We start from the raw sequence: 26665 nt of genomic DNA on the forward strand, positions 1-26665 counted from the left end.
GGTAGGTGTTGACTGCTTTGAACTTGGACCTATTGGCCCAAGGTTACTAGAATACGTTTGCGTTGTGAGTTAAGTCTTACTGTGAGCCCAAGTTGTCATGTTAAGCCCATGATCAAATTTTGGCCATTATAAATACTAGGTGCAAGCGGTGTAATGCAAGTTTGCTTAGTTTTATTTATAAAATTTATTAATTTTTTTATTAATATTTGAATTTGTAGTAATATAATTACTAAATATTTATTCTACTGAAATTTTATTAAAATTATGAATATGTATTATATATTATTATAATAATAATATTTTATAACATTTGAAGTTATATTAATATTATTATAATATAATAATTTATATTAATATAATTATTAAATATCTAATCTTCTATTATTATAAAAAATGATATTTTATAATATTTGAATTTATACAAACACAATTAATAAATATTTATTCTACTGTATTTTTTAATTGGATTTAAAAGTATATTCTGTTAAATATTTGTAATATTCTGTTAAAATTAACAAAAAAAAATAGTCAAAACTATAGAGGTGATTTCCTACAATTGATTAAACGGGCAACATCAACCTATCAAGAACAAAGAAGGAGACACTAGTTCAATTGGGAGCACGGTGGGGTGTTAGCCAAGGGACTCCGTTGATCAAGTTAGTCAGATTGTTGTTAAAGATAACTGAAAAAGTAAAATAATAATGTAAGTAATAGTGAATAAGTGAGTAGAATGATGGTCAGGGTGATGGCGATGGTGACGGTGGAGTTTGACAGTTCGGTCAAGTTAGTCTGAATGGTTCGTGGTTAGGTGATGGCAGAGCTCGACAGTCTGGTTAAGTCAGTCTGACTGGTTCGTGGTCAGGTGACGGTGGAGCTCGACAGTCTGGTCAGGTCAATCTGATTGGTTCGACTCGCTTGACTGGATCAACTCGAGGGAATATTGCTAATCAAAAAAAGTATTGTGAGTAATGGTTATCAGATGATCTGCTACTATCCCCCAAAGGTCTTCCTTATAGTCATTTTCCCTACCATTGCTCCTCTGCCTTCCTGATCCGTCTGACTCACTCCAAGTGGTTTCCTTCCAAAATTCATGGGAAGGGTTGCGTGTACCTTGACCGTTTCAAGGTCCCTGGCTGACTAAGTGTATTCGGATTCGGGTTCAAGTATGAATTGGCCATTCAAGTGGTTCATTTTGTATATGTGAATCTGTTTACGTTGGGTTATGTCGTACTAGCTAGTCCGACTGGCTTATTGGGCCTGGCAGGCTAGTTTGACTAACTTGTTGGACTTTTTAATATATACACAAATTTTGTCCACTACAAGATCAATGAGTGTTCTCTTCCTCCCAAAGTGAGACTTGAGGAAATCTTCTACCGAAGATCACAAAGAACGTCCATAAGAACCATGACCTGTTACTAAGAACAAGATGGATACAAGAAACAATGGTGCACTCGGCACAACACCAAAGACTAAGGTGAACAACTTAGTCTTTACAAAACAACACAAAGTGCTCTCTAAAGAAATCAAACTATTATCAATATTACAAGATAAGACAGACAACTTTTCAAGAGCTCTAGCTATCTATTTATAATTGTTTGTACATTTAGAAAAGGCTCTCTTGTAATCTGGAGCAATAAAGAAATGATTTGCGAATTTCTCTATAAAGAAACAATCTCTCAGTCAGTGTGATTCTATTTTGACAGATTGAGCATTTGTCTGGGCAATTTCTGTACTTGGCAGATTTAAGTCTAGATTCATTTGAAAAAATCAATTACAACCATATCAATTGTTATTTTGAAAATATGTGATTTAATCTGCATGAAATCATCTTGATAATATCATATCTTCAATAATTTAATTACCATAAGAATCATTTTAGACCAAAATAAGAGTTAAAACTTTGACAACTCATCAATGAATCATACACAATTTTTACATGACACAAAATCAAGCTTTAATTTATAGAAATCATGATAAAATAAAATAATATATTTGTCAAACAAGGTCATAGAAATGTTTAGTTCATGTATCAATTTGTAATGTAGATGTCATATTCAATTTTATTAATTGAGTTTTTTACACGTAAACTTTTAAATTATTTGCTTTATAATTTGATGTTGATTATTAATTTTGTTGTTGAAAAAGTAAAATTATAAATATTACTTAAAATGTATCAAAATTAATAAATAGTCTTCATTTTTTCTCAAAAAAGTAAACAATTACTTTTTCGGATTGGATTGGAATGATTTTGAGTTAGAGTTTGGACTGTATTGGACACATAGTACAGATTGAATTGGTTATGGCGATGAACACCTACCTCTCAAGGATAGACAGAGAAATTTTCCCAAGTGATATTAGTAGCTATACTAACTAATATCACCATGTTATAATAGGCTCAGTACAAATAAAGCAACACATTTAAGTACAACCAAGTTTACGTAATTGGTTGTTTGTTGAGCTTCGTGGTCCCTCCCTGTACTAAATCTTTCTGTTTCACTGGTCGCCCCGATGTTTTTCTTCAATTCTCATTAATGTCCATCTTCCAGAATCAGATTTTGCAAATAATAGAGGATCAAAACGCTGTCGTTTTTTCGTCGGATCACGACTCTCGAAAAGATAACCAGTCTTTAATGCCAATTTACGGAGGTCCCATTTGCGTTTTCAGTCGACGAAAGTGTCAGCGTTGAATTCGTCGAATTGATTGAGAAGACATGAGAGAGAGATGGTGAGCGAGAGAGAGTGTGAAAACTAAGTTTGATCAACAAATGGCCTTTGTGGGTCGGTCGATGTCACCAACCACTTTGGTCTTCTTGTCGTTATAAGCTCTGAAGTAACGACAACTGGGTCTTACGGCACTCCCAAAGCTTCGTCGTTTTCTAAAACTCTGTCTCGGTTAATCTGGGGAAAAGGGTATCTGGGTTATTCTCTCGGAGTTGTGTCTCTCTGAATTGTTCCTTAACTGTTTGATCATTTGCTTTTGTTCTCTGAAGATGGGAAATAAGCGTTTTTTGGTTCCGGCAGAGGAGTTGGACTTGTCTACTGTCAAATATAAACTGGAAGAGGCTAAGGGTGAATTTTTTTTTTCATCAAGGAATTCACATGTTTTTGGGGATTTTTTTATGTAGTTGTTTTGGGTTTGGCTATGAAAAGTTTGAAGCGATTGATGGAACTGAATTGGGTTTGTATGATGTTGTTGTTGCAGCTCCTCATTTGACTGGATTTGGCTTGAAGTTTTTTGTTAGGATTATTGAAACGCCGATGATAGGTTCCTTTATCATGTCTCTCTTGAAGAAGCAGAATAGGATTGTTGAGGTAAGCACTAAGCAGGGTTCAAATATAATTAATTTTGTTAGAAGGAAGAGGAGACTAAAATAACTTGTTAATTTAATTGGGTCTTGTAATTTGCAGTTGTTGCAGCAGACTGTGATACCGGAATCACCCATGTTCAGACCTGAATATCCTCCACAAGGTATTCTTACTTTTTATTGTTTGTTTGTTTGTTTGAAAGTTATATTCTTTTTAGAATTTCCTCTGTTTCCTCTGTTTATAATTTTTATTCTCTGGTTGGTTATAAAGTATGAAGAGTCAAAAGACCATCTTCTTTACTTGTGTCTAATACTTAGCAATCGTCTTTGTATGGACATGAACATTCGAATCCAAACGCAGTATGATTAATAAACTTGTAACTCAACATGGCACTTGTAAATCCATTTAATAAATGTGATTTCTCGAATTCATCTCGATTAAGCACTCTTTAAATCAAAAGACACATATAAATTTTGTAAAATTAATCAAAATTATATATAATATATTAAAAATGTTAATAAGTTGGTTGTGATTGTATCATTTTGGCATAGAAAGGAATGGTACGATATTTGAAAACATAGAAAATAAAGCAGAGGACCTGTCGAAGAAGATCAAATTCTGGGTTGCATCCTGGGTTTACAAAACCAAAGGTTTCACTGAACTTGGCTTAAGAAACTGATGGTTATTTGTACTATTTTATGTATCGAAAGGATTATGTTCCTTAGGACCTTTATAATTGCCTTTTGTTACTACGGTTTTCCTCAGCCATATGTGTGAGGCTCCCTAATAAATTTGGGAGGAGGTCAGTCTAAGAACATTTGAGCTCTGTCTCTTTTTCAAAAAAAAGAAAAAGATTGTATCATTTTGACATGACACTGCCTTTTAGGTAAATGTATAACGAGTCTCTTTTGAGTTAAATGTATCTACACATTATTATCAACACAAAATATCATACCATGTAAAAAATTGTTCATTCTATTTTAATGCTTGCGAGGCATATTAGGGTGTTCATATGTGTAAATGAATTGCTTATTCCCGTGGTTGCACTTGCAAAACTAAGATATATTATCCATAAATATGACACAACTATGATGTTGACTTTAGAATCAGAACTGGCTGTTGTCACTTTTGATGAAGATGGGAAACCTGAAGAGAGAGTTTCATTAACCTTGGAATGCCTTCCACAATATGATCCTGCTAAATGTTGGAATGGGGATACAAATCAAACTTTTCGCTATTGGAAGATACGTGACTATGCTCATGCTTATCGTTCAAGGATTGCAACACCTTCTATGGTGAGTTGATGTTACTTCATTAAAATATATATTACTATTCTTTTGCTAATGAATTCCAACATCACATGTTTATAGGTTGCAGAGCACGTAATTTCAGTTCTTGAGGAGTTTAGTTGCAAGAAACCTGCAATGCCTCTGTTGATTTCTTTTAATGCTGAGGAAGTCAGGAAGCAAGCTGCAGCGTCGACAAAAAGATTCGCGGAAGGTATTCTGGATCATATTATTTTTGCTTGTACATTTTCTGTTTCTGCTTCAGTTGCATCTTAAAATTTTGAAAAGATGCTGGACATCTCTGGTTTCTCTGTGTTGTACAAGCTTTTTTTTTCTTATTTTTTTGCCTGAAAGAAAATTTTGAGTCATATTTGATTTGACTGAGGGCTGGAATTTTTACCACCAGTGATGGATATGCATTTTTAAAAAGGGAATTAAAATCCAGTTATAATAAGCTATGCCTAAAGCAACTAGTAAAAGCATTTCTCATGGAAGATATTTTTTTTCTTTTTTAAATGTCTCACAGAAGATTTGGTGAACTAAATCAATTCCATTAATATCCTAAGACGCACCTATTGATTTTGATTCTGTAGGCAATCCACTATCTATCTTGGATGGAATTTTTATGGCAATTAAGGATGATATAGACTGTTATCCTCATCCATCAAATGGTAACACTCTCCCCCATTTTGCTTTCCAATGATTGTATTTCTTTCTTTAATAACAGTTTACATCCATGGTGACAGGTGGAACAACATGGATGCACGAGGTTCGCCCTGTCAGCGAGGATGCAGTTAGTGTTTCGAAACTACGTAGATGTGGTGTAATTTTTGTAGGAAAGGCAAACATGCATGAATTGGGCATGGGTACAACTGGAAACAATCCTAATTATGGGTAAATTTATTTCTTGGCACTCATTAGATGTGAACATGAATTATGGTGTTTGATATCACTATAGACTGTCTCCAACGCCATGATTACATTTTTGCGTCAATGAATTCAATCTGGTGTTGGCCAAAACAAAAGGGCTTACAAATATTGTGTGCTTATGATCATGAATCTTTTTGTCATGCCTTTCTTGATTTATATCCTTCAATCTTCACTGAATTAATTTTTTTTTTTAATTATGGATCAAGAACAACAAGAAATCCTCATGCAGTAGATAGGTACACGGGTGGATCTTCCTCAGGTCCAGCAGCAATTGTAGCTTCTGGAATATGCTCTGCTGCACTTGGAACAGATGGTGGAGGTTGTGCAAAACTTAATGAAGGGACTATTAAAACTACATTATTTATAGTAATCTTCTAGACTTAATTTAGCTTAAAAATGCAGGTTCAGTCCGTATACCCTGTTCCCTTTGTGGTGTAGTGGGATTGAAGACAACATATGCACGTGTAGACATGGAAGGGTAAGCTCTTTACCAGTATGCTTTGAAAAAGGAAATCACTAGTTCCTTTTATAATGTCTTTCACCTATAATCATTTATAAATATATATATATATTATTTATATTTAAGGAAAGGATTTGAAATTGCATAGTTGGTAGGTACTAGCTATCATTTAATCTTGGGTTATCTATTACTTCTTTTCATTGGTAATTTTGTGCACAAAAATAATGTTTATGAATGTCCATGTACTTATAATTTACTAGGTTTAAAGGGAATCAGAATCGTAAACTAAGAGTATGTTACTCATAATCTCCCACTAATTGAATAGCCATAATTGGTAAGCATTACATTCAAGGCATGATGGGAGAGGGATACATTTGCTTGATGCTTCATTGGTAATCCCTTAGTATATTTCCTTAGCATCGGCTGGCCAAAATGTGTGTATTAAGAGTGCCTCGCACGTCAAAAGAGTGGAAAACATTGATTCATTTATAAGAATATGGATTCCTCTACTGATTACCAATTGGTTTTGAAATGGAATATTATGATTCTTGGTATGGTATCAAAGTTCAATAGTTCTAACGAGTATTTGATCCAAAAATCCATCCGAATAGCGAGTTTATATTTCATTTGGGTGTCAGTGATACGATTTCTGCTTCTTTACCATATGTATGTACATATTTGAGAAAAACTAAATTTGAAAAGTTTAATTTAGAATGTACGTTTCCTACTTAGTGCTGTGGATATAACCACAACTCGAATCTGAAGATTTGAGAATTCTCTGTTACTAAATGGAATATCTATATCATACATTCTATTTGTTATAGACACCTATAATAATATTTGATAGTTTTGGTTAGAAATGTGCTAAGTTTATATGTTAATTTTCTTTTCTTGATAGTTCTTTATGTGGTGGCGGGACTGTGGAAATTATCGGACCAATTGCATCATCAGTAGAGGATCTCATGCTAGTGTAAGATTATTTTACATTAATTGTAGTTTAACTACACTTCTTTTAATTTTAATTGTTTAAGAACTCATCTTAGAATTCCCTTAATAAAAAATACATCTTTGAATCCCAATATTTTGATAATTCTAATGGTAGATGTTGGGTGTTTCATCAGGTATTCAGCAATACTTGGTTCCTCTCTTGCTGATAGAATTAGTTTGAAACCGGTAACATTCCTTATATCTTTTGATAGATTACTAACTAAAATAATTGCATTGTTGATATTTTTCTTGCTATGTTTTATTATTGGATATTGCACCCTAAGAACCTTTTTTATTTTTTTTATTATTGTTCTGGATAGTCCCCACCTTGTGTGCCAAACTTGTTAGCATATGACAGTTCAGATATCTTGGGATCCTTAAGACTAGGAAAGTACACAGAGGTAAGCTGTAACCCTTCTATTCAGTACTTTTTTTTTCTTCCATTGTCTGATTAGTTATCAAGTTTCATGGCATAAACATCTAGTCTCATTTTCCTGCAGTGGTTTAATGATGTATATTCAACTAATATATCTGACAAATGTGATGAGGTTCTTGAACTTTTGTCAAAATCATACAATTGTGAAGTAAGTCATCACCAACCCTTGTAATACTTTTTCTAATTTCTTTCTATTTCTATTAGTGGAAGTAAAATTTAATTTTCAACATTTGGTGCAATCTGCTTATTAACCTTAATATTCCAAGGTGGTAGAAATTGTGGTCCCCGACTTACATGAGATGCGCACTGCTCATGTTGTTTCCATTGGATCTGAGTGTGCTTGTTCATTAAATCCAGATTGCGATGACGGGTATGTTCTTAGTAATTTTTTTTGTTGTTCTTTACTTTTTTTTTTATTTGTTTGTTTATACAAAATTCATCTGCAATTTAACTTCTTTCTTTCAGGAAACTTGAGAGACTGACATATGATACTCGTATCAGTATGGCTCTTTTTAAATCTTTTACTGCGGCAGATTATGTGGCGGCCCAGTGTCTCAGGTAAGGAAAATTCCTGGCTAACAAGACAGATATTCTTGTGGCAAATTTTTTGCATTACAACTGTCACACAAGCCATTTAAATTAAGTGAGTTATGACTGAGAAGCATCTACACATGTCAGATTCTAGTACTTGTCCACTGCAGAGTAATAGTTTGCTTCCAACTTCTTTTTGATCTGATTAACATGTGTATACAGTTCCTGAATAACATTGTTACTGATCCATAATTTCAAAATTCCAGTATGATTAGGAAACCCCAAGAATTGCTTAAGGGCTTTAGGGTTGTGAACATTGAGGACTATAATGTTATTTAATAGGAAGAGAAATGGAAAACAGTTTTTATTTATTATATTTTTATCTTAATAAATCTCTTGGATATTCCCGAAGTTAATTGGAAAGTTTAAAACTTTTGGGATTGTAGGATTTTAATTGTTTAGTGAAAAAATGTATACAATTGGTCTTTCATAGAATTAAGAAAGAGAGAAATTGAGGACTGTACTATACAGCATTGTAGAGTATGTAAACAAGGTATTGAGACTTCAGAGAGGAAGTGAAGAAGGATAAGCACTCATGGAACGACAGTCTTGTCTAAAAAAATTCTAGGAATAATTAGCTTGTTAAAACCACTAATGGAAAAATTGAGTGGGGGATTTTTTTTAAATTTCTACATCTGCCCCTGAACATGGCCGCTGCTAGAACTCACATATTCAAAAGTACACTCTTAGCTACTCTGTCTTTTGAACTGTATAACAGATTATTGTTCATCTTCATTGCTCCAAAAGGCTCCACATTGTAGAACTTGAAATACAGAAATTTAGAATGTAGTTTGAAAAGAGAAGTTTAATGTTGTTTTTATTGCTGCCTTGAGCGTTTGTAGGCTTTTCTTAGCAGGGAATCAATCTATCAGTAGTTAGGCCAAGAAGTGATGAATAACCTCCAGAAAATCTTTATTGAATGATGAAAATGGTACACAGAAATAGCTATCATTCGAGAGGCTAATCTCTCCTATTACAACAAGTTCGAGAGGGCTGTTCTCTCCTTAGTAACTCAAGATGCCTTACAAAATGAAAAAGACCCTCTATATATACAAGTTGATTGGTTAAGTGATAATGCCGCCTAGGACTAAAAATAGAATAAAAACTAAGCAGCTCTTACCGGAAACACAGCTAGAGAAATAAAACAATAAAGAGTTAAAATACATAACACTTGCTATGCTAGGTATAAACAATCTTGACTGGGGGTTTATCAAGCGTATCGTAAGTGAAATGGGTTTGAAATTCTTTTACTATTTTACTTCCCAACTAGATTGATTGTATGCTTAAGTAGTATGGTTACACTTTCAAATTGCTATCTTGCTTGATTCAGGAGAAGGATGATGTACCATCTTATGGAGATATTCAAAAAGGTTGACATCATAGTTACCCCAACAACTGGGTATGTATAGCCTCTGTTAACATTCTAAATGAGTGAATGATTTGATAGATGAAAGAATTTTATATGCTTATATTAATACACATAAAATGTGATTCTTGTTGCATGCAAGTAACTATATATCATCCTATACGGAATTTAAAGTATTACTGTTATAGTTTTGTTTATTGAAAGTCGTTTTCTTGGTTTATTTTCTTCCGTCCTTTTGCTGTATTGTAAGCAAAATGACATCCATTTTCTTTCTTTAAATTAAAACAGCATGACCGCACCTATCATACCATCAGGTGCTATTCAAGATGGAGAATCAAACATGCAGGTTACAGGTATGTTGATAACAAATAAACAACACATTCGTTTCGCATTTTTCGAGAAATTAAAAGACTGATCAAATGCATTTCTTATGTTCAGGTTACCTTATGAAGTTTGTCGCCATTGCAAATCTTCTTGGACTTCCTGCCATTTCTGTGCCTGTGAGTGATGTCCACTTTTCTCTTAAACCTATTTCTGAAAGTGCTAAAAATAACTTAACAAATTCCAATATTAGTACCAGAGGTCCCAACAAAATAAAAGTTTTGGAAAAGCATTTTTCTTTCCTTACTGCCTAACCAGCAAATATTGCTAGTGAGTAAAAACAGAACTTTTACAGTTCATCTCAGCAAAAGGATAGAGAGATTCTCTTGAATTCCTTTATTTTCCTGAGTATAAATACATGAGGATAATTGGGTTGAAAGGAAATAATATTTGGGTTCTAAGTCTGTATACTATTAAAATTGGATTCAACTAAAGGAACTGGAAATTTCTACATCAGGGTCATTCTTGCATACTTTCCCTGGCATTATACAAGACAGGCATCATACTCTAAAGGGATAATACACCATTGTCACCACAAGAATAATTGTGTTAGATAGTCACCATTAAATTACACATAATTTCTTATTGACTGGTTTTCAATCTTCTTAATCAAATGTGTTCTAAATTTAGGTGGGTTATGATAAAGAAGGCCTTCCAATAGGCTTGCAATTGATTGGTCGTCCATGGGCTGAAGCTACACTTCTGCGTTTGGCTTCTGCAGTGGAGGTATCATCAATTCTCAGAACTTGATAATTGTTGCACAATTAAGAAACAAAACTAATATTTCACAAATTTTCTCAAAATAGTAAATATAATATGATCTAAAAGAGTCAATCTTCTCATGATTTCAGGAACTCTGCCCCTTAAAGAAGAAGCCTGCATCATTTTTTGATGTTTTGCAAAGCTGAATTTGCTGCTCTCTTTACTTGAATCATTAGATTTTCATGATGTGATCACATGTTTTAAATTAATATTTGTATGTGTCTCCCCTCACATGAGGATCGCTCTAACTATTAAGTGAAATAATTTCAAGCTGAATAGTAGTAGTGCTTGTAAAACTTCATGTGATAGTATTGGAATAGATTAGATCGTCCAACCCGAATAAACTGCCCAAACCAAACCGAAAAAACCGATAAAAAATGCAACTCAAATAATCCGACAATAATTCAAGCTACGTAATTATATTATTGGGCGGTTTGGGAATTATATCAATCCGCTCAATATAACTCGAATATACCGATAAAAGTTTTTTTTTCATTTATACATATATATATTACGAATATTATTACCTATATTATGTGTATTATTGAAAAATTTTAACAATGAATTTAAAATATTGTTTTAAAGTTTCAATTTAGAATAATATGTCTAAGTTTGGAAGGTGGAAATTATACTTTTAGTTTGTTGAATCTAATTGTTTGAATATTAGAAAAAATAAAAAAACTCAAAGATTGGTTTGGGCGAGTTAACCCAGCCAAACTGCCTAAAACATTGGATGAGTTAAACTTTTTTTTCTAAATTTGACAGTTTAGAGTGGGATTTTTGCAATCGGAATTTTACATTGGGTTGACTAAAATATGTTACAACCGACTAAATCTACCAATGAACACTGCTAGATTAGATTGTGAAATAGAAAAAGAAAAATATATACCAAAAAATAATCAGTGAGTTGATCATTTACACATTATAAATTATGAATACAAAGCTGTATATTATATATGAAGATTGTGAAAGAATTAAATTATTGTAAATTCCTCATAGCAACTTCAAAGGATTTTGAAATTACTTTTTCTTTTAGCTCCAACTACTCTCTTTATTCACCTTCCAAAATAGAGGAATAAAAATCTTCTGCCCTCGCCTAAACGAGGAACGGGGTAGGGACGGAGGCCATTTTCTAATCTGGATGTTAAACAGGGCAAGGACGGGGATAACACTCCCCGCCCCAACGAGACCTCGTTTAATTTTTTATATATTTCACATGTTTCTTTATGTGATTTTGTAGCATATTAGTAACTTTTTAAAGATTTTTAATTTTATTTTGAACATATTTCATATATGTTTAGTGATTAAAATGGGGTGATACATATTAATTTTAGGTAGTTTTATTTTTGTTAAATAAATTGGTACCCACGATGATTCTCTGCCCCACCCCTACCAGAGCATATGCGGGGATGGGGAAGGGATGGAGATTAAAATAGTTAACGGGATGGGGGCAGGGGGAGCACCCCCACCAATTACCTGTCTTGTTTCCATCCCTAATCCTTTCTTTGTTGCATCAATGAGAAACAACCACGTGTATTCTCTTTTTTCTACTCACATGATTTACCTCTCTACCTTAGTCTACCCTTCCTTCAAAAATTTGAAATAATAAATACTGTAAATATATTATTAAACCATTTCTTTAGTAAAGTAAATTATGTGAGTATTATAAAAAAAAAAAAAAAAGTAAATCGCGTGAGTAGAAAAAGAGTAGACATGTTTTTCATTAATGCGACAAAGAAGGTGTTGGGAATACATTTTACACGATCATTAATATTTTTATGTATGTTTTATATATTAAACAAATTAACATATAAAACAACCTAGAAATATGTTTCTAATTAATTTCATTAAGTAAATCAAATAACAGAGTTTAAGAATCTTACTTTTACACAGCGGATATTGAGACTTCTTCCTTCACTCTCTCTAACTCTTGTTCTTTTCTGTCGCAAAGTAATGACAAGAGAGTGGACTGAATCTTCAAACTATACAGTCTTTCACAATTTCCTTTGATCACCTAGACTAGAGTGGGTAATTCTCTACACATTAGATGGAACAATTATAGAGAATAAGAGAAAGGATATGAGCGGCTACTGTAGGTCTCTTGAGTCTGTTTTTTTGCACTACTTTGAGATTACAAAACCCTAGACTTAAGTACCTATTTATAGCAACACTTTAGGGTTAATTCAATTTAATTAAATAATTAAAATAAAATATTTATTAATTAATTAAATAAATATATTATATACACTTTCGTATATTACCAAATCTTTAAAGTTTTATTAAAACTTTATATATATATTTAAACAATAATTAATTAATTAAATCATTTATTAAAATAAACTAATTATAATTTTAATATTGCATTAATACTATTTATCAATTTGACATCAGTTTGTCATAATTAATAAATTTGCCCAAACTTCTCTTCTTTAAATTCCACATCTTAGTAAAACTATCCAAAACTGACACAACACAATTTTGACAATCCTAATTGATAATTAAATCAATTAATGGAGACTATCTAGATGATTTAATCAAAGGCATTGTAGGGATCATGGACCCATGAATTCAAGCTCCAATAAGTTACCATAAAATTATTATCGAATAACTTCACTACTTTATTAATTCATCGTGACTCCACTAACGACTCGGAATTACACTCTTGCACTCATAGAACGCTTTACACTTAAAGTAAATATGTTATCCATTGTTACAACCATAGTTTGTCATTCGATCTTCTATAGATGATATACAACTAAGTCGGGTACAAATTATCGTTTTACCCTTCATTGTATTTTATCCTTAAATACCACTAAGTTCCTTATAAATGATATTTCTGTGAACTTTAATCACATAAATGAGTACTCAATCATTTAAGTCGTTGAACCAAGCTATAAGGTGATCATCATTTCACTTCTTGCTAGAAGCTATAGATGTTCATATCTATGATTAACACTCCCACTCAATAATACTACCAAGTCCCCAAGATGTAAAATTGGGCCAGTCCATAGGGTAAGTTGATAACGAACAAATCAAAGGACTTGACTAATACAATCAATTAGAATACTAAACACTCAGAATTGAGATTGAATTGACATATGATCAACTTTATGATATGACTATATTAGATAATAACGGTACATTTACTTATCTATCTAAAGTCAATATCGAATCAGTCTGATGTAACAAATACATCCGATCTTATCTACTTTGTTAATGTTTTGGAAAGAACATAACACTACAATGTGTAATCAGACCATATCGTAGATTGGAAAGTCAGTGTAAATCATGTGCACTGACTAATCTTAGGACTAACTTACTTTTGAACATATAATCATATTTATATTCCATTGTGATTATGTCACTATAAATATGATTAGCTATATAATCGGGAGTTAATAGAAGTTTATATTAAACAAATAATCATGAAAATAAAACATGTGAGAAAAGTGATTAACCAAGTAAAAAATGATTTCTAGTATTTTATTGATAGTAAAATGAGATTACAAAGAAATTAGGTTTTAATTAGAGCATAAAATCCCAACAGAGGGGACAACTAAGTGGGAGCAGAAAATTTTGAGTACCAAAGTGGCTAGCCAAATATGGAGATTTCTCTAAACATTATTCCATAGCTTTTAACTTGATTTTTTTAATGAATTATTAATAAAAATCTAAATTTGTAAAAAAATTAATAAATGTTAACAAAGATAATGAATATGGTTGGAATAGAATTAACAAAAGTGACTATCTAAAATATATATATTTTTAACTATTTTAGATTTTTAAAAAATAGTGAGCACTTTTAGAGTTGCTCTCAATAAACTAATATTGTAACGTCTTCCTAATCCAGAATCGTTACACTGTGTATTTTAAATAGTGTCAGACTTGCTAATCAAGTCATTTGGTTATAAATGTGTAACTATGGTTAATGTCAAGAATTAGGGTTAAAAAATTTGGTTAAAGGAAACGTTGACTTTTCATTTAAAAGTTTAATACATACATGGAATCCCAAAAGGTTACAAATAGATGTTTGAAAAGGTATATACAGTCAAAGGCTACAACCAGCCGGCCTAAGCGGCAAAATAAGGGATACAACCCTAGTTCCTCTGAGATATCATCGGTCGTGGTGGACGAGCAGCCGCATATGTACATGCCGCCACCGAAGCTCTCCAACTCATGGCTAGTCAAGCTTTCCTTTCCCCTTACCTATACCACATAGCACCCATGATCCAAGGCTCAGCAAGAAAACTTAAACATGTGCATGAACAGTAAATACATATTCTAAATACATATCTAGCATGCCCAATAGTAATAACATACGCATGCATGCATACATACATACAATTACAAATAAATGATCATTGGATCATTCTGGGGCTCGTTGCCCTTAATAGATGACCATAGAGTCAATCCTGGGTCCTATGCTCTAGCCATGTGACCATAGGGTCACATGGGGCCCTTGCCCTTAGCTCTAAGTAACCAACCAAGAGCTAGACAAGTGCTTTGTTTTCCAACGACCATAGGATCAACCAACGTAATAGTACGTCCCTGATTGGGCCTAAGCCTTTCGACCAGCACGCATCGCACTATTGCCGCCCTTGACTAATAAGTCAAGCCCTGAAATAAGTATTCAAATACATATACCGATACAGATAAGCATACTTCAGACAATACAAGTATGCATACATATTAATTATATAACACAACCAACGAAATGCAAACATAGTAATAACCATGCTCCTTAACAGGGTCAAGCCCTAACCACGCAGACTATGCGAACAATCATATAACACTTAGCCAAAAATGGAGCATTCAAGCATTTTTAATGAACGAGCACAAACATAACTCAATCACATTCATTCTCAGACCCGAGCCCTATTCATAGTTATAATCAACAACTAGGCCAAGCCCTAACCACATATATCACGTATTGGGTGCATTTTTCTTACCTCAGGTCTGAGTACATCGTAATAATAAGAACGACCCTCGAGCACGATCATTTCCCAAGCCCTAGTGATACCCTAGTCATAACCAAATAAATGATATTCATCAATATCGAGTAAATAAAGGCTTCCGGACCGAGTCCTAGCCTCCAGGACCTCAAATTCTACTAAACCGAGTAGTAGAATCGATCCCGAACCCTTAGGTTTGAGTTCCCGTTACTCAAAACCTAACCTGGCCAAAGTTTTCCAAGTAGGCGACGACTTGACCTTAAGGGTCGCGGCGCGCCCCAGAATAGAAAGCCCCATGTTTGGAATTCGAGACATGGGCCGTAACTTGCCCCTGAGGGTCGCGGCACGCCTCTAAAACAGAAACCCCTCCTGAGCCCTGGGTTCACATGGGTCGCAGCGCCCCAAGAACAGGGTCGCATCGCGACCCTTTGAACCTTGATTTTCCCCATTTTCTCCTTAGTCAAATCCTATCAAAACCATCCCAAATAATTCCTAGAACCATAATTCAATCCCCATAACAGAATCAACATATTCCCAACAACAAAACTCAACCTTAACTTCAGCCAAAATCCTACCAAAACACAAAATCAACACTTTGAGCCACAAAGCTCAAGAACACTTCAAGAATAAATCTAGAAAACCATGACAGAATTCAACTAAAATAGGGACTGGAGCTTACCTCAACTGTGTTTAATGACCTCCTAGCTGCAACAAATCCAAATCCTACCCAAGCCTTCAATTCCCTTGGTTTCCTCAAGAAATCCACACCAAAAGTTGAGAGAGAGAGAGAGAGAGAGTCGGTCGGGAGAGAAAGAGAGCTTATGAGAGTTTAAGTGTTTGCTAAGTGTTTTTTATTTTGTGTGGTTTACCTAGGGTTCAAGTAACCTTAAGTAAATCTCGAGACTAGGGTTACCCAAAAATGTCCGTGAGGGTAAAATGGTCAAAATTCCCAAAATCCCCTCATAATCTCGCTAACTCCAAATATATCCTCGAATACTTATTCCCGTTACCCGATAACCTGGTAATCTACTAGATTCCCAAAATACCCCTTGACTCACCCCGAGTCGGGTATTAGGTCCCGTTGTGACTGTAATGCCCCGAATTCTCCGATGTGGTTTAATAGCGGGATTAGTAGGTCGGTGATAACTCTACAAATTAGAGTTATTTTACCATATTTTATATGCTAATTGTTGCTTAATTCTTGAGTTTTTAAATAACTTATTAAATTTTTATGTAATTTTTAATTTATTAGTCTTATTGTAGTTTTCTAGATTTTTATATGTTTTTATAGTTATTTTATTGTGTTATGTTGTAATTGAATTAGTTAAAATTAGTATTGTTAGTTTGAATGTTAAAAATTTGATTTTATTGAAAAGAGAATGTTATGTAAATTAAATTTTAATTAATGTTTTCATGGGAGTTTTATGGTATATTTTATTAATGAAAATATTTAATTTTAATTTAGTTTATAATTTATTTTGTAGGAGAATTATTTCATTTGTGGCATTTTTGAGGAAGAAACAAAGAAATTATGGCATTTTTGTAACATATTCAGCCCAGGCCCGTGCCTCCTGCCCATGCTCCAGCCGGCCCACCATGGCCCACGCCTGCCTACTGTACGGCCCAAAGTCCCCATGCCTCTTGGTGCATTCCTCCTTCAGCATATATACACTAATGCCCAAGCCTCTCCTTCAATCGCCCAGCCACGCCAGCTGTCCTTCTCAGCATTCAGCTTCTATAATACCCAGCAGCCTCAATTCAATTCATCTCCTCATATGCATATATGCATTTGCCACCTTGGGCCTTGCCTTCAACCCAGCCCAAAACCGTGGGCAAGTCCTTCACCATTCAGCCATGCATCTCTTCAGCCTCATCTCCTTCAGCAGGCCCACGTTGGCCCAGCCTTGCACCAGCCCGTCCGTACGGCCCAGCAGCTCCACGCCTGGCACAAAACAGCCCAGCCGCCTGCCTTCAATCAGCCTCTTGAGCCCATAAAATTACATTTTGTCCCCTATGACAAAAATGCCACCTTTTTACCCATTTTCTACACATTTTTTACCCCAAAATCATCATCACTCCTACAATTTACCCCTATTTACCATATTATTATTAATTTAATCAATTTACTTAATTTAAATTGATTATTTTAATAATCTCATTTTGGCTATAAATAAGGGTTTTAAAGACCATTTTGGGGGTGCTTAATGTTTTGGTTACCATCTTTTTCTCTCATTTTCTATCTACCATTCTCTCTTCCATTTGGGTTTTTCAAGAGCATTTTGCAAGTATGTATGTCATTTATTTTGTAATTTCTACTCTAGTTATGTGCTTCTAATCTTTTTCATAAGATTATTAAGATCATGATGAAGCAACTTGTAACTAGGTAATATTTATGTTGTATGTTGATTTCCCTTGTAATACAACAAAGTTTATGGATTTTTCTTCTACATATATTTCTTTCATCTTAAATATCTTGTATTTTAGATTGTTAGAACATATTTACACTTTGTTCTTCATTAGTGCATAAACATAATATTCTTTGTGTAAGATGTGTCATTAAATTGTACACATCCATGCTTAGAACAAAAATATTATGTTTTGCCTTATAAATAATGTTCATTGATTTATTTGTTATTTCATTAGATTGATTTACACTAAATGCTTTGAGATTATAATTTTGAAAAGTGAAGAAAAATCCTATCTTTTTATAAGAAAATTGTGTTTAAAATTATAAATCTTTTTGGAAAATGATAGTTTAAATTATTTTAACTATCACTAAAACTTGGGAATCAATATACTAATAAATATTATTAAACTTACATTTTGTGGATTCTAGTATCTTAATAATCTTTTCTTTTAACACTTATTTTCAACTCATTATTGCTTTATTTTTATTCTCTTAAATAGCTCTATTTTTCAATCTTTTATTTTATGTTCATAATATTAAAATTTATCAATCTTTGGAGCTAGGTTAGAATTTGTTACTCTTGATATTAAAAAGTTTTCTTTTTAATTTTAGACAACTCCTTTGGGTTCGACCTCGTGCTTACACGAAAACTATTCTATAAATACGATTCGTGCGCTTGCGAGTATAAATTTTAAACATACCCGTTTTTGGTCCATCAGTCGGGAGGGCCATACTTGCTTAATTATGCCATTAATTGATAATATGCATGTATATGTGAATTATATTATGATATGATGTTATATGCGTGCATGTGGGTCCACATTTGAATATTATGTTGTTTTGATAATTTGGCCCATTGAGGGTGAATATGTGTATTTGGGTACATAATGTGATTTGTGAATGAGATCTCATTATTACGGAGATATATTTTAGCTATTCGGCATGAGACGGTCATATATAATGGATTAGCGATTTTATCATAACGGGGTCAATTATGGGGTAATAGGAATGTTTATTTGATGATAAATTGGGAGTATTTGAGATCAGGATGGACTTCTGGAAGTTTTGACTATAATGTCCCCGGGGGTGTTTTTGGGACCCCGAGCACTAGGTTTTATTTGAGGTTACTTAAGCTTGAAGTAGCTTATTAGATAGAACGTACGTTAGAAAACCTCTTGTTCTCCCTTTCGTCAATTCGTTTTACCGTTTGAGCCTTTTTGAAGAAATCTCGAGTTCTAGAAGTCAGAATCAAGCGAGGATCGAGGCATAGCGATCCTAGGAAAGATTAGAAGCTTCTTAACCGAAGGATTTGACGGAAAATAACCCAATCGAAGGTAATCGAAGTTTAAGTTTTGAGTTTTTCGAGTTTCTAAGCTTTGAATTAGATTTTGTAAATTGTTGAGTTTTCAGTTCGTTCGAACCTTGGGTTTTGAGGGTTTTGGAGCATTGGGAAGCTTGGGAACTTTGATTTGATGATTGGGGAATGTTTAGGTATGATTTTGGAGGCTTTGGAGTGTTAAAAACGTGTTTTGGAATGGCCCAGAGTTGGGGGCCGTGGCCCTGTTCTTGGGGTGTCGCGGCCCTGACTTGAAGAAGCAGGTGGGGCTCTTTCTGCCTGCTGGGCGTCGCGGCCCTTGCTTCAGGAAGTTCTGGGGGCTGCGGCCCAAGGTGCTAGGGTCGCAGCCCTTGCCCAGTTTTCACCCCGTTTGCATGTTTTGACCCTGGGAACTTAGTTATAGGCCTCGGGAGTGTTCCTACTACTTGGATTAGTTTGGATTGATGTCCCAGAGGCTAGATATTGGTTTGGAAACCTATGTTGATCATTATTATTAATGATGTCCCGTGTTTGGTTATGATTAGGTGACCACTAAAGGACTAAAGGTTGATCGTTGTCAAAGGTCGTTCTTTTAATCGTTCTAGCTCGAATCTGAGGTAAGAAAACAATGTAAGAATACAACTGCACCCTGTATATGTATATGACATGCATGATTGTTATTGAGGCATGTTGGTTGATAAATGTGGACATGGATTGCATATTATATGCTAGTGAATATTGTATATATGTATATGGCACTGACTAGTCAGGGATACTGACCTAAAGGTCAGAACTGGCATAAGCGTCATGAACGCAGGGCCGAATGAAGATTAGATCTAATCGATATCAGCGTTTAATGGTTCTAAGGCATTAACGCTGGACCGACCCTAAGGTTGATGAACTTATAAGCGCTTGTCTAGTCTAAGACTAGTTACTAGAGTCGGGGCCTAGGGCCCAGGTGACTGGTTGTCACATGGCTAGGGAACGATGTTCCAAGGTTATGACTCTATGGTCATGAGGAAGGTTATGTTGGTGACTAATCACCATGCACCTATCATGTTTAAGCTATGGAAGGTTCACTTATCTGTTAAGCCCTGGTGACCCTATCGTCACATGGCTAGAGGGGGCTGTACCCACTTTTGTGACTTTTGCGACTGTCACCTATCTGTTTTGGACTGATAGTCCTGAATGATTATTATGATCATTGTTAATATTATATCATGCTATATTGTGTTTTCTTGCAGGGCCTTGGCTCATGGGTGCTATGTGGTGCAGGTAAAGGGAAAGAAAAGCTCACCCAGCCTTGAGTGGAGAGCTTAGGTGGTGATGTGTACATATGCGGCCGCTTGACCACCACGGCCAAGGAGTTCTCAGAGGAACTAGGGGGTTTACCCTATTTTGCCGTTTAGGTCGGCAGGATTGTAAATTTGAAACAATAATGACCAATTTGTACTGAAAACAACTTGTAAATGTTTTGATTAGCTCATGAGCAGTTTATAATAAAATATATCATTTCCTTTTTATTGGTTTTACACCTTAACCTGTTAATTACACTTAGAGCACGTTTTTAACCAAAGGACTCGGGTAGCGGGTCAAATTTCCAGTTCACTATAACTGTTCTGGGGTAAATAGGGCGTTACAGTGACTTTCCTACTAACTTGCTCTCTAGGATCGTCTCGTGCTGAGTAACCCAAATATATCCACATAATAATGTGGTCTCACACATATATTCCAAATATACCCATAACGGGCCAAATTACGAAAATTGTCATTCTAATAATAAACGGGCCCACGTGCATATTTAACATAATTAAACATGCATATCTAGTCATATTATAATATAACTCACATAATCATATAATGATACACATATATACCACATAAACACACAATTTTCATAATTTTTCATCCTGACCCCCTAATCAAGGTCATAAGCATCATTAGGTAATTTGGGACGTTACAAATATATTTTCTAATTTCATAGTAAAAACATATAAAAATAATAATTAAACCATAAAGCAATTGAAGAGAATAAATTTCCTTGAAAATTAAAACAAACAAACAAATGTATAAATCCATTACTTTTCACTAACTAACATGTGGCACTCATCAGAGCAGTGATTAAGCTCCACGGGAGCTAATGAAGTCCTTGACAGATCGCCTAGAGCTCCTCGAAAGGTAGGCCATTCCCAGTATGTTGTGATCCGCTTCCAGAGGTGAATGTCTCCATGTAAGGTTACATGATGGCTGTCGTATACCACAACAAATTTAACAATGATTTTTCTTTCAATACTTCCAATTATTTTAATATAATAGCAAGGACAGGTCGAACACACGAGGATTATTATTCACTTTATTATTCAATAATTAACACTAAAACTTAAAAGGGGATTTTAATTTTTAACTCAAAATTAAATAACATAAACTAGAAAGCAAATAAAGATTGATATTACGATATTAAGAAACAGTTAAAGGTTAATCTCCACCATCAACAATCATTCCTAATCACTAATAATAAATATTATTCAAATTTCTCAATTAAACTATTAACCCCGCAGATAACGCAGAAGCAGTCAATTATCCCAGTCTCCCTATTATAAGTAATCAAGGCAAAGCGCTCTATAATTAACTCTTTTAGCTAAGCAATAAATCTATGAAGCATACAATCTATTTAACTTAGATAAAGCATTAAGTCCTATGGAAACAAGTTAATCTAGGTAATAAATTAATGAAGCATATAATTCATTTAACCTAGGTTCTATTTTTTATCACAATCAACAATTCTTTTGACATCACTATCAATTGCAATTTATCACATACACTTAGAATCATAAACTATTAGGTTAGTAGTAATAAGATGACAATTGAATAATGTAAAATCTTAATTAGTTGTGTAACACCCTCACTTATTTTAGTTAAAATCATATTTGAGATGTTACGTTTTAAAACTATATCATAATTTATTACTGCGGAAGTCTGAACATTTTTTTTTTTTTTTAAAACTTGAAAACTTATTTCACATTATTTACATTAAACATAAAGTGTGTCTCAAACATATTATACATAAGTATTAAATAACCCAATTTATTTTCAAAACATAACTTCACACTTTATTACAAACATCTCACTAATAACTGAAATAACCCAAAAAAGGTCGATATGTTCATATGTACAAATTAGGGTCAGGACCATGCTTCAGTTCTCCTCATGTCATTCACACATTTCTTTCTCTACCTGCAACACAAGACAACTGTGAGCCTAAAGCTCAGTAAGCAAAGTAATGCATGCAATGCTAATGATTACCCAATATCAATGGACATACACAACTTATTTTTAAATTTTGGGCCCCTTAATATTGTGCACACTGTTTGAATTGGTCAATGCCTGCAGGGCTTGTTACACATACAATACAAAATCCCATGGGTTCTCCTCCGGCTAGCCATCACCACAGTAGGGCACATTAAAAACCTTATTCCATCGTTGCCCCGTCAGGCTCAAGAGTTAAGGCGGCCACACACTGTGGTGTCAATACATATAACAATAACTCATATGGAGGAGAAATAAAAACGGAAACATGGCAAACAATATAATTGGTTCACTAAAACCTAGCCCAAATTATTGGGCAGCCACTATAAGCCTACTATAGGCCTCCGTTTACACTTATTAACATTTTCATTTGCCTTTTCAAAATAGTGGCACTGAACTTAAACTTCTTATTACAACTTTCTTTTATGTTGCACAAAACTTGCAAAGGCATCATATAATTAATCATCATAATATCATGCATGGTCTTATATCATATAATAATTTACCATATCACTATTATGCCATGCATAAAAATTTATGATGAAGTGTCACTGTATGTTAATACCACTTACTCACAAAATATTCATATAATGCATACTTTCACATAACACATAATTCTTGTGTTGCAGTTGAGTACTTTACTTACCTTTTGTCCAAAATATATTTCACCGTGTAACAAGTGATGTCTTAGGTGTTGATATGCTTATCCTGACAATGGCATGGATTTCTCATCATAATGAAGGCAGTAAGACATTGAACTCTCATTTAAAAATACCCATAAAACACCATATCAAATTTCATATCAAAATCATGCCTAAAATGCCTTAAACCACCTAGATCGAGCGTTAGATTTATCTTAGACACTTAGAGAAATTTTGACAGAGTTTCCCCTTAATTTTAGCTATCCTAAAATATCAAAATCATCCAATAATCAACATCAAATAACCTGCCATAACCATATATCCCAAATACCAACATAATTCATCATAAAGTTATCATATACCGATTTTGATAAAATTCTAATTTCCTAGATCATCACCCAAATTAAATGAGTCTCCACATCTATTTAAACATTTATAAACATATCTACCCTCTTATAAACTCCATAAAATAACCAAAAATCAGCTTGTAATCCAAGAACCCCAAAAACCTCATAAAACACAAAATTTCACTTACCGAGCAAATTTTCGGCGAAAACAATTTCTTCAAGCTTTTCTAAACCTCAAACCACTTGGAAACCACCAAGAAATATCTTTAAAAAGATAAAACACCATAGATAATCTCTTAGCATAATTCAAAAACATGGTTTAACTTCCAAGTACAAGAACTTACCATAAAAAGGCTAGAACTAAGCTTAATCCACTTCTTTGGCTTTGATTTCACTTGGATCTCCTTAGAATTTCTTCAAACCAGCCAAGAAATGGTTTTTGGTTTTCTTTTCTCTCTGTTTTTCAGAGTAATGGCCGTGCAAAGTGATAAGGTTGATGACAATCCCTTATTTTCAATGATTTAGCCTTATTGTATCAAAATTTGACACCTTTCATCTCATCATTTCACCTTTTGACTTATGAAAACCTTATCACTTCAATAATTACGACTTAATCATCTGCTAGGCCTATTATCCTTATGTGTAAAATACTCACACCAAACCTTAGGTCCATATGACTTCATACCCAATAGTTATGCTTACCCGATCGAGCGTAGCGCACTTATGCTAAGCTCGTTTTGACTTTGCATCAATACCACTGATTATGTATACCTCCCATCAAGAATTGATCTAATGGTTCTAAAACAATTTTTACATCATCAATGAGACCTTAATCATACCTCGATTACATTTGGTAAATCCATAAATACTCAATTTTACACCAAAATACTAGTAATCGACATTGTACTATTTTTCACTACTTAACCTATTTTGCCTTCTATATCTCACTTTCACCACTTAATTCCATGCCTTGTCCATATTTTTCATACTTTCTTATATCTTGAGCACACCAAACACCCATAAAAGACAACTCAAATGCCACAAGGTTAATAATATTGAGCATACATATAGACATCACATACACAACTTTTATAAATATACATGAAAACACTTATAAGAATATGCATATGCTCAAATTATACATATTGTATGATATGTAATGCAATGCAATCATGTGATTATTGGCTATATTATATCAAAATAATGTGGGTGCTACAAGTTGGCCACCTAACAAGAAATCACAAAATTCATAACATTCAATTGGAAAAATAGAAACAATTTAATATTGAGAGAAATTAAAGAATAATATTCATTATCAACAATCAAGAATTCATGTCTTGGGTTTTGAATTAACCCTTAACCTAAAAAGAACCTTGTACGCCCTAATTTTCCACGGACTATTAGCAAGTTGAGATATGACATAATTATATCAGCCACGTGGCCGGAGCTGCTGTTGTCAGGTCCTATCTCTTTAGCTCGAGGTAACCAAAGGTTTACCAAGATTATTTAAGGGCCGAGTCAGGAATATGAAGACCGAAGGTCAAGAAGGCATCCAGCTCGAGGCACGAGCTGGAGTTAGAAGCTGTGACCCTTTATAAAGTCAATTACGCAATGTAAACGTGCATATATCAAACATCACGTGTCTGATATATCCCTGAATTCTCGGACACGCAGCTTGAATGTGCGTGTTCAGGCACCCACGACTGGGTTGGGCCGTGCGGCCCATTATCCCCCTTACCTATTGATTAGACCACACTTCATTTGTCAGGTTTTAGGAATTAATCATGAATGTCACAGAAGTGACATGATGGGTAAGAAGGTCACGGGATGCCCCCCCTTACCAACACCCAGGTGTCCTCTCCTATAAATATGGAGATCCTGGGAGTTGCAAAGGGTTGGATTCTATTATGTAACGAAATACCTTGTAAGGAATACCAGAAATATAGCAATAATATTGGCTGGTAGAGTAGAAAGATTTTAACCTTTGAACCATCTAAAAAAGTATTCTTGTCATTAGTCCATTTTAAGATCATTCATCTGTTTCGGTTCATTATTCAGCACTAATCCCTTTCTCTTTTTTTCTTAATTACCTGTTGGCGAAGAACCGCGTCAACAAACCTACTCCATAATAGTAATCATAATCACAAACATAATTATAATTAAGATTAAAGAGATTAAGGGAATAAAAGAAACTAGATTGATGAACAAAAGTAATGTAGTCTTGTAGTCTTCTCTCCAGCCCTTTCTGAGTCTTTTTCTCTCCTAAACCGTCATAAAAACCTCTCTAAAATTAACCATAATAATCCTTTATAGTCTCAATTAAATTCTAATTAAAAAGTAATTAAAAATCTAAAAACGATGTCGCAAGCCGCGGCCTGGAAAATGCAAGACGCGGCCTAGAACAAAATATGTGCAGAAATTGGTCATGCAGGCAGCGGCCTGAAAAAATTGAGCAGCGACCTGTCTAAGAAAAAAAATTCTGAAACACCAATTTCATTTAAAGTGTCGCGGCCTACCTTCAATTCCTTCATTTCTTGACCTTAGATAGCTTGTACGTTGCCGCCATTTCAACATTTCAATCCCGAGAGCCTGGAATACTCCTAAAACTTCATTTTAACTACACTTGCCATCAAAATGTCTGATTTATCATCATAAAATGCAATGTAGAAAATATGTTGTAGAATCACGAAACTAAGTTAAAACTATTAAAAATGCTATCATGACACCATCCAAGTATAGAAAAACTTAACAAATATTAATACAAAAATGACATTATCATTACGTTCGGAGGACCATCATCGTGGTTCTCCCATTCTCTTGTTCATATAGTCCTCCAAGCCTAGGAAGTTGTCCTCGGGGCATGGGGTGAAGTGTCAGGTGTCATGCACAGCGAACCTGGACCACCAGCAACCATCTGACAAAGTTACTGCTCTCTCAAGTAGTGGTGTCGAGTCCGTACACTTGACAAGCGGCATGTCCAAAAAGTTTGTGGGCTGTAACCTCTGAAATGGACCTCACACGGACCCACCACTACCTTTATTATGAGAATGTGTACTAACTAGCATTTAGCTCTCAATTAATTGGGAATGTTGGTAATAAATTCCCGTTAAGGGAATTGATTGTTCAACCACTATAAATAGGGCTAGGATACCATTGTAAAAGATCCCCCAACTTTTTGTATTTAGGGAATTG

The 26665-nt window shown here is 34.2% G+C and overlaps 1 protein-coding gene and 1 long non-coding RNA gene across 2 annotated transcripts; one reads left to right on the plus strand and one right to left on the minus strand.

Moving 5' to 3' along the window:
• Positions 1–2434: 2434 nt before the first annotated feature.
• LOC133789010 (fatty acid amide hydrolase) lies at positions 2435–10806 on the plus strand. The gene is made up of 20 exons (XM_062226717.1): positions 2435–3069; positions 3203–3312; positions 3409–3469; positions 4411–4601; positions 4677–4806; positions 5186–5263; positions 5339–5486; positions 5729–5841; positions 5925–6000; positions 6881–6952; positions 7104–7155; positions 7290–7370; positions 7470–7553; positions 7672–7775; positions 7871–7963; positions 9327–9395; positions 9651–9715; positions 9801–9862; positions 10374–10469; positions 10595–10806. The coding sequence occupies exons 1-20, from the start codon at positions 2991–2993 to the stop codon at positions 10649–10651; spliced, it is 1821 nt and encodes a 606-aa protein (XP_062082701.1). The 5' UTR covers positions 2435–2990; the 3' UTR covers positions 10652–10806.
• An 11443-nt stretch (positions 10807–22249) lies between these two features.
• LOC133790073 (uncharacterized) lies at positions 22250–23982 on the minus strand. Its single transcript, XR_009873874.1, has 4 exons — positions 23818–23982; positions 23662–23737; positions 23132–23193; positions 22250–22413 (listed from the first exon to the last, which is right to left on the minus strand). It is a non-coding gene; the product is annotated as an uncharacterized LOC133790073 (long non-coding RNA).
• Between the last annotated feature and the right edge of the window lie 2683 nt (positions 23983–26665).

Source organism: Humulus lupulus, chromosome 7 (genome assembly GCF_963169125.1).
Source record: "Humulus lupulus chromosome 7, drHumLupu1.1, whole genome shotgun sequence".
NCBI classification, from domain to species: Eukaryota; Viridiplantae; Streptophyta; class Magnoliopsida; order Rosales; family Cannabaceae; genus Humulus; species Humulus lupulus.

Bases quoted from the DNA above. Each gene is read 5' to 3' on its own strand.
- LOC133789010 (XM_062226717.1), top strand. From the start codon at position 2,991: ATGGGAAATAAGCGTTTTTTGGTTCCGGCAGAGGAGTTGGACTTGTCT. The intron at 6,001-6,880 runs GTAAGCTCTTTA...TTTTCTTGATAG, and splicing joins GCACGTGTAGACATGGAAGG to TTCTTTATGTGGTGGCGGGA. The intron at 7,554-7,671 runs GTAAGTCATCAC...TAATATTCCAAG, and splicing joins CAAAATCATACAATTGTGAA to GTGGTAGAAATTGTGGTCCC.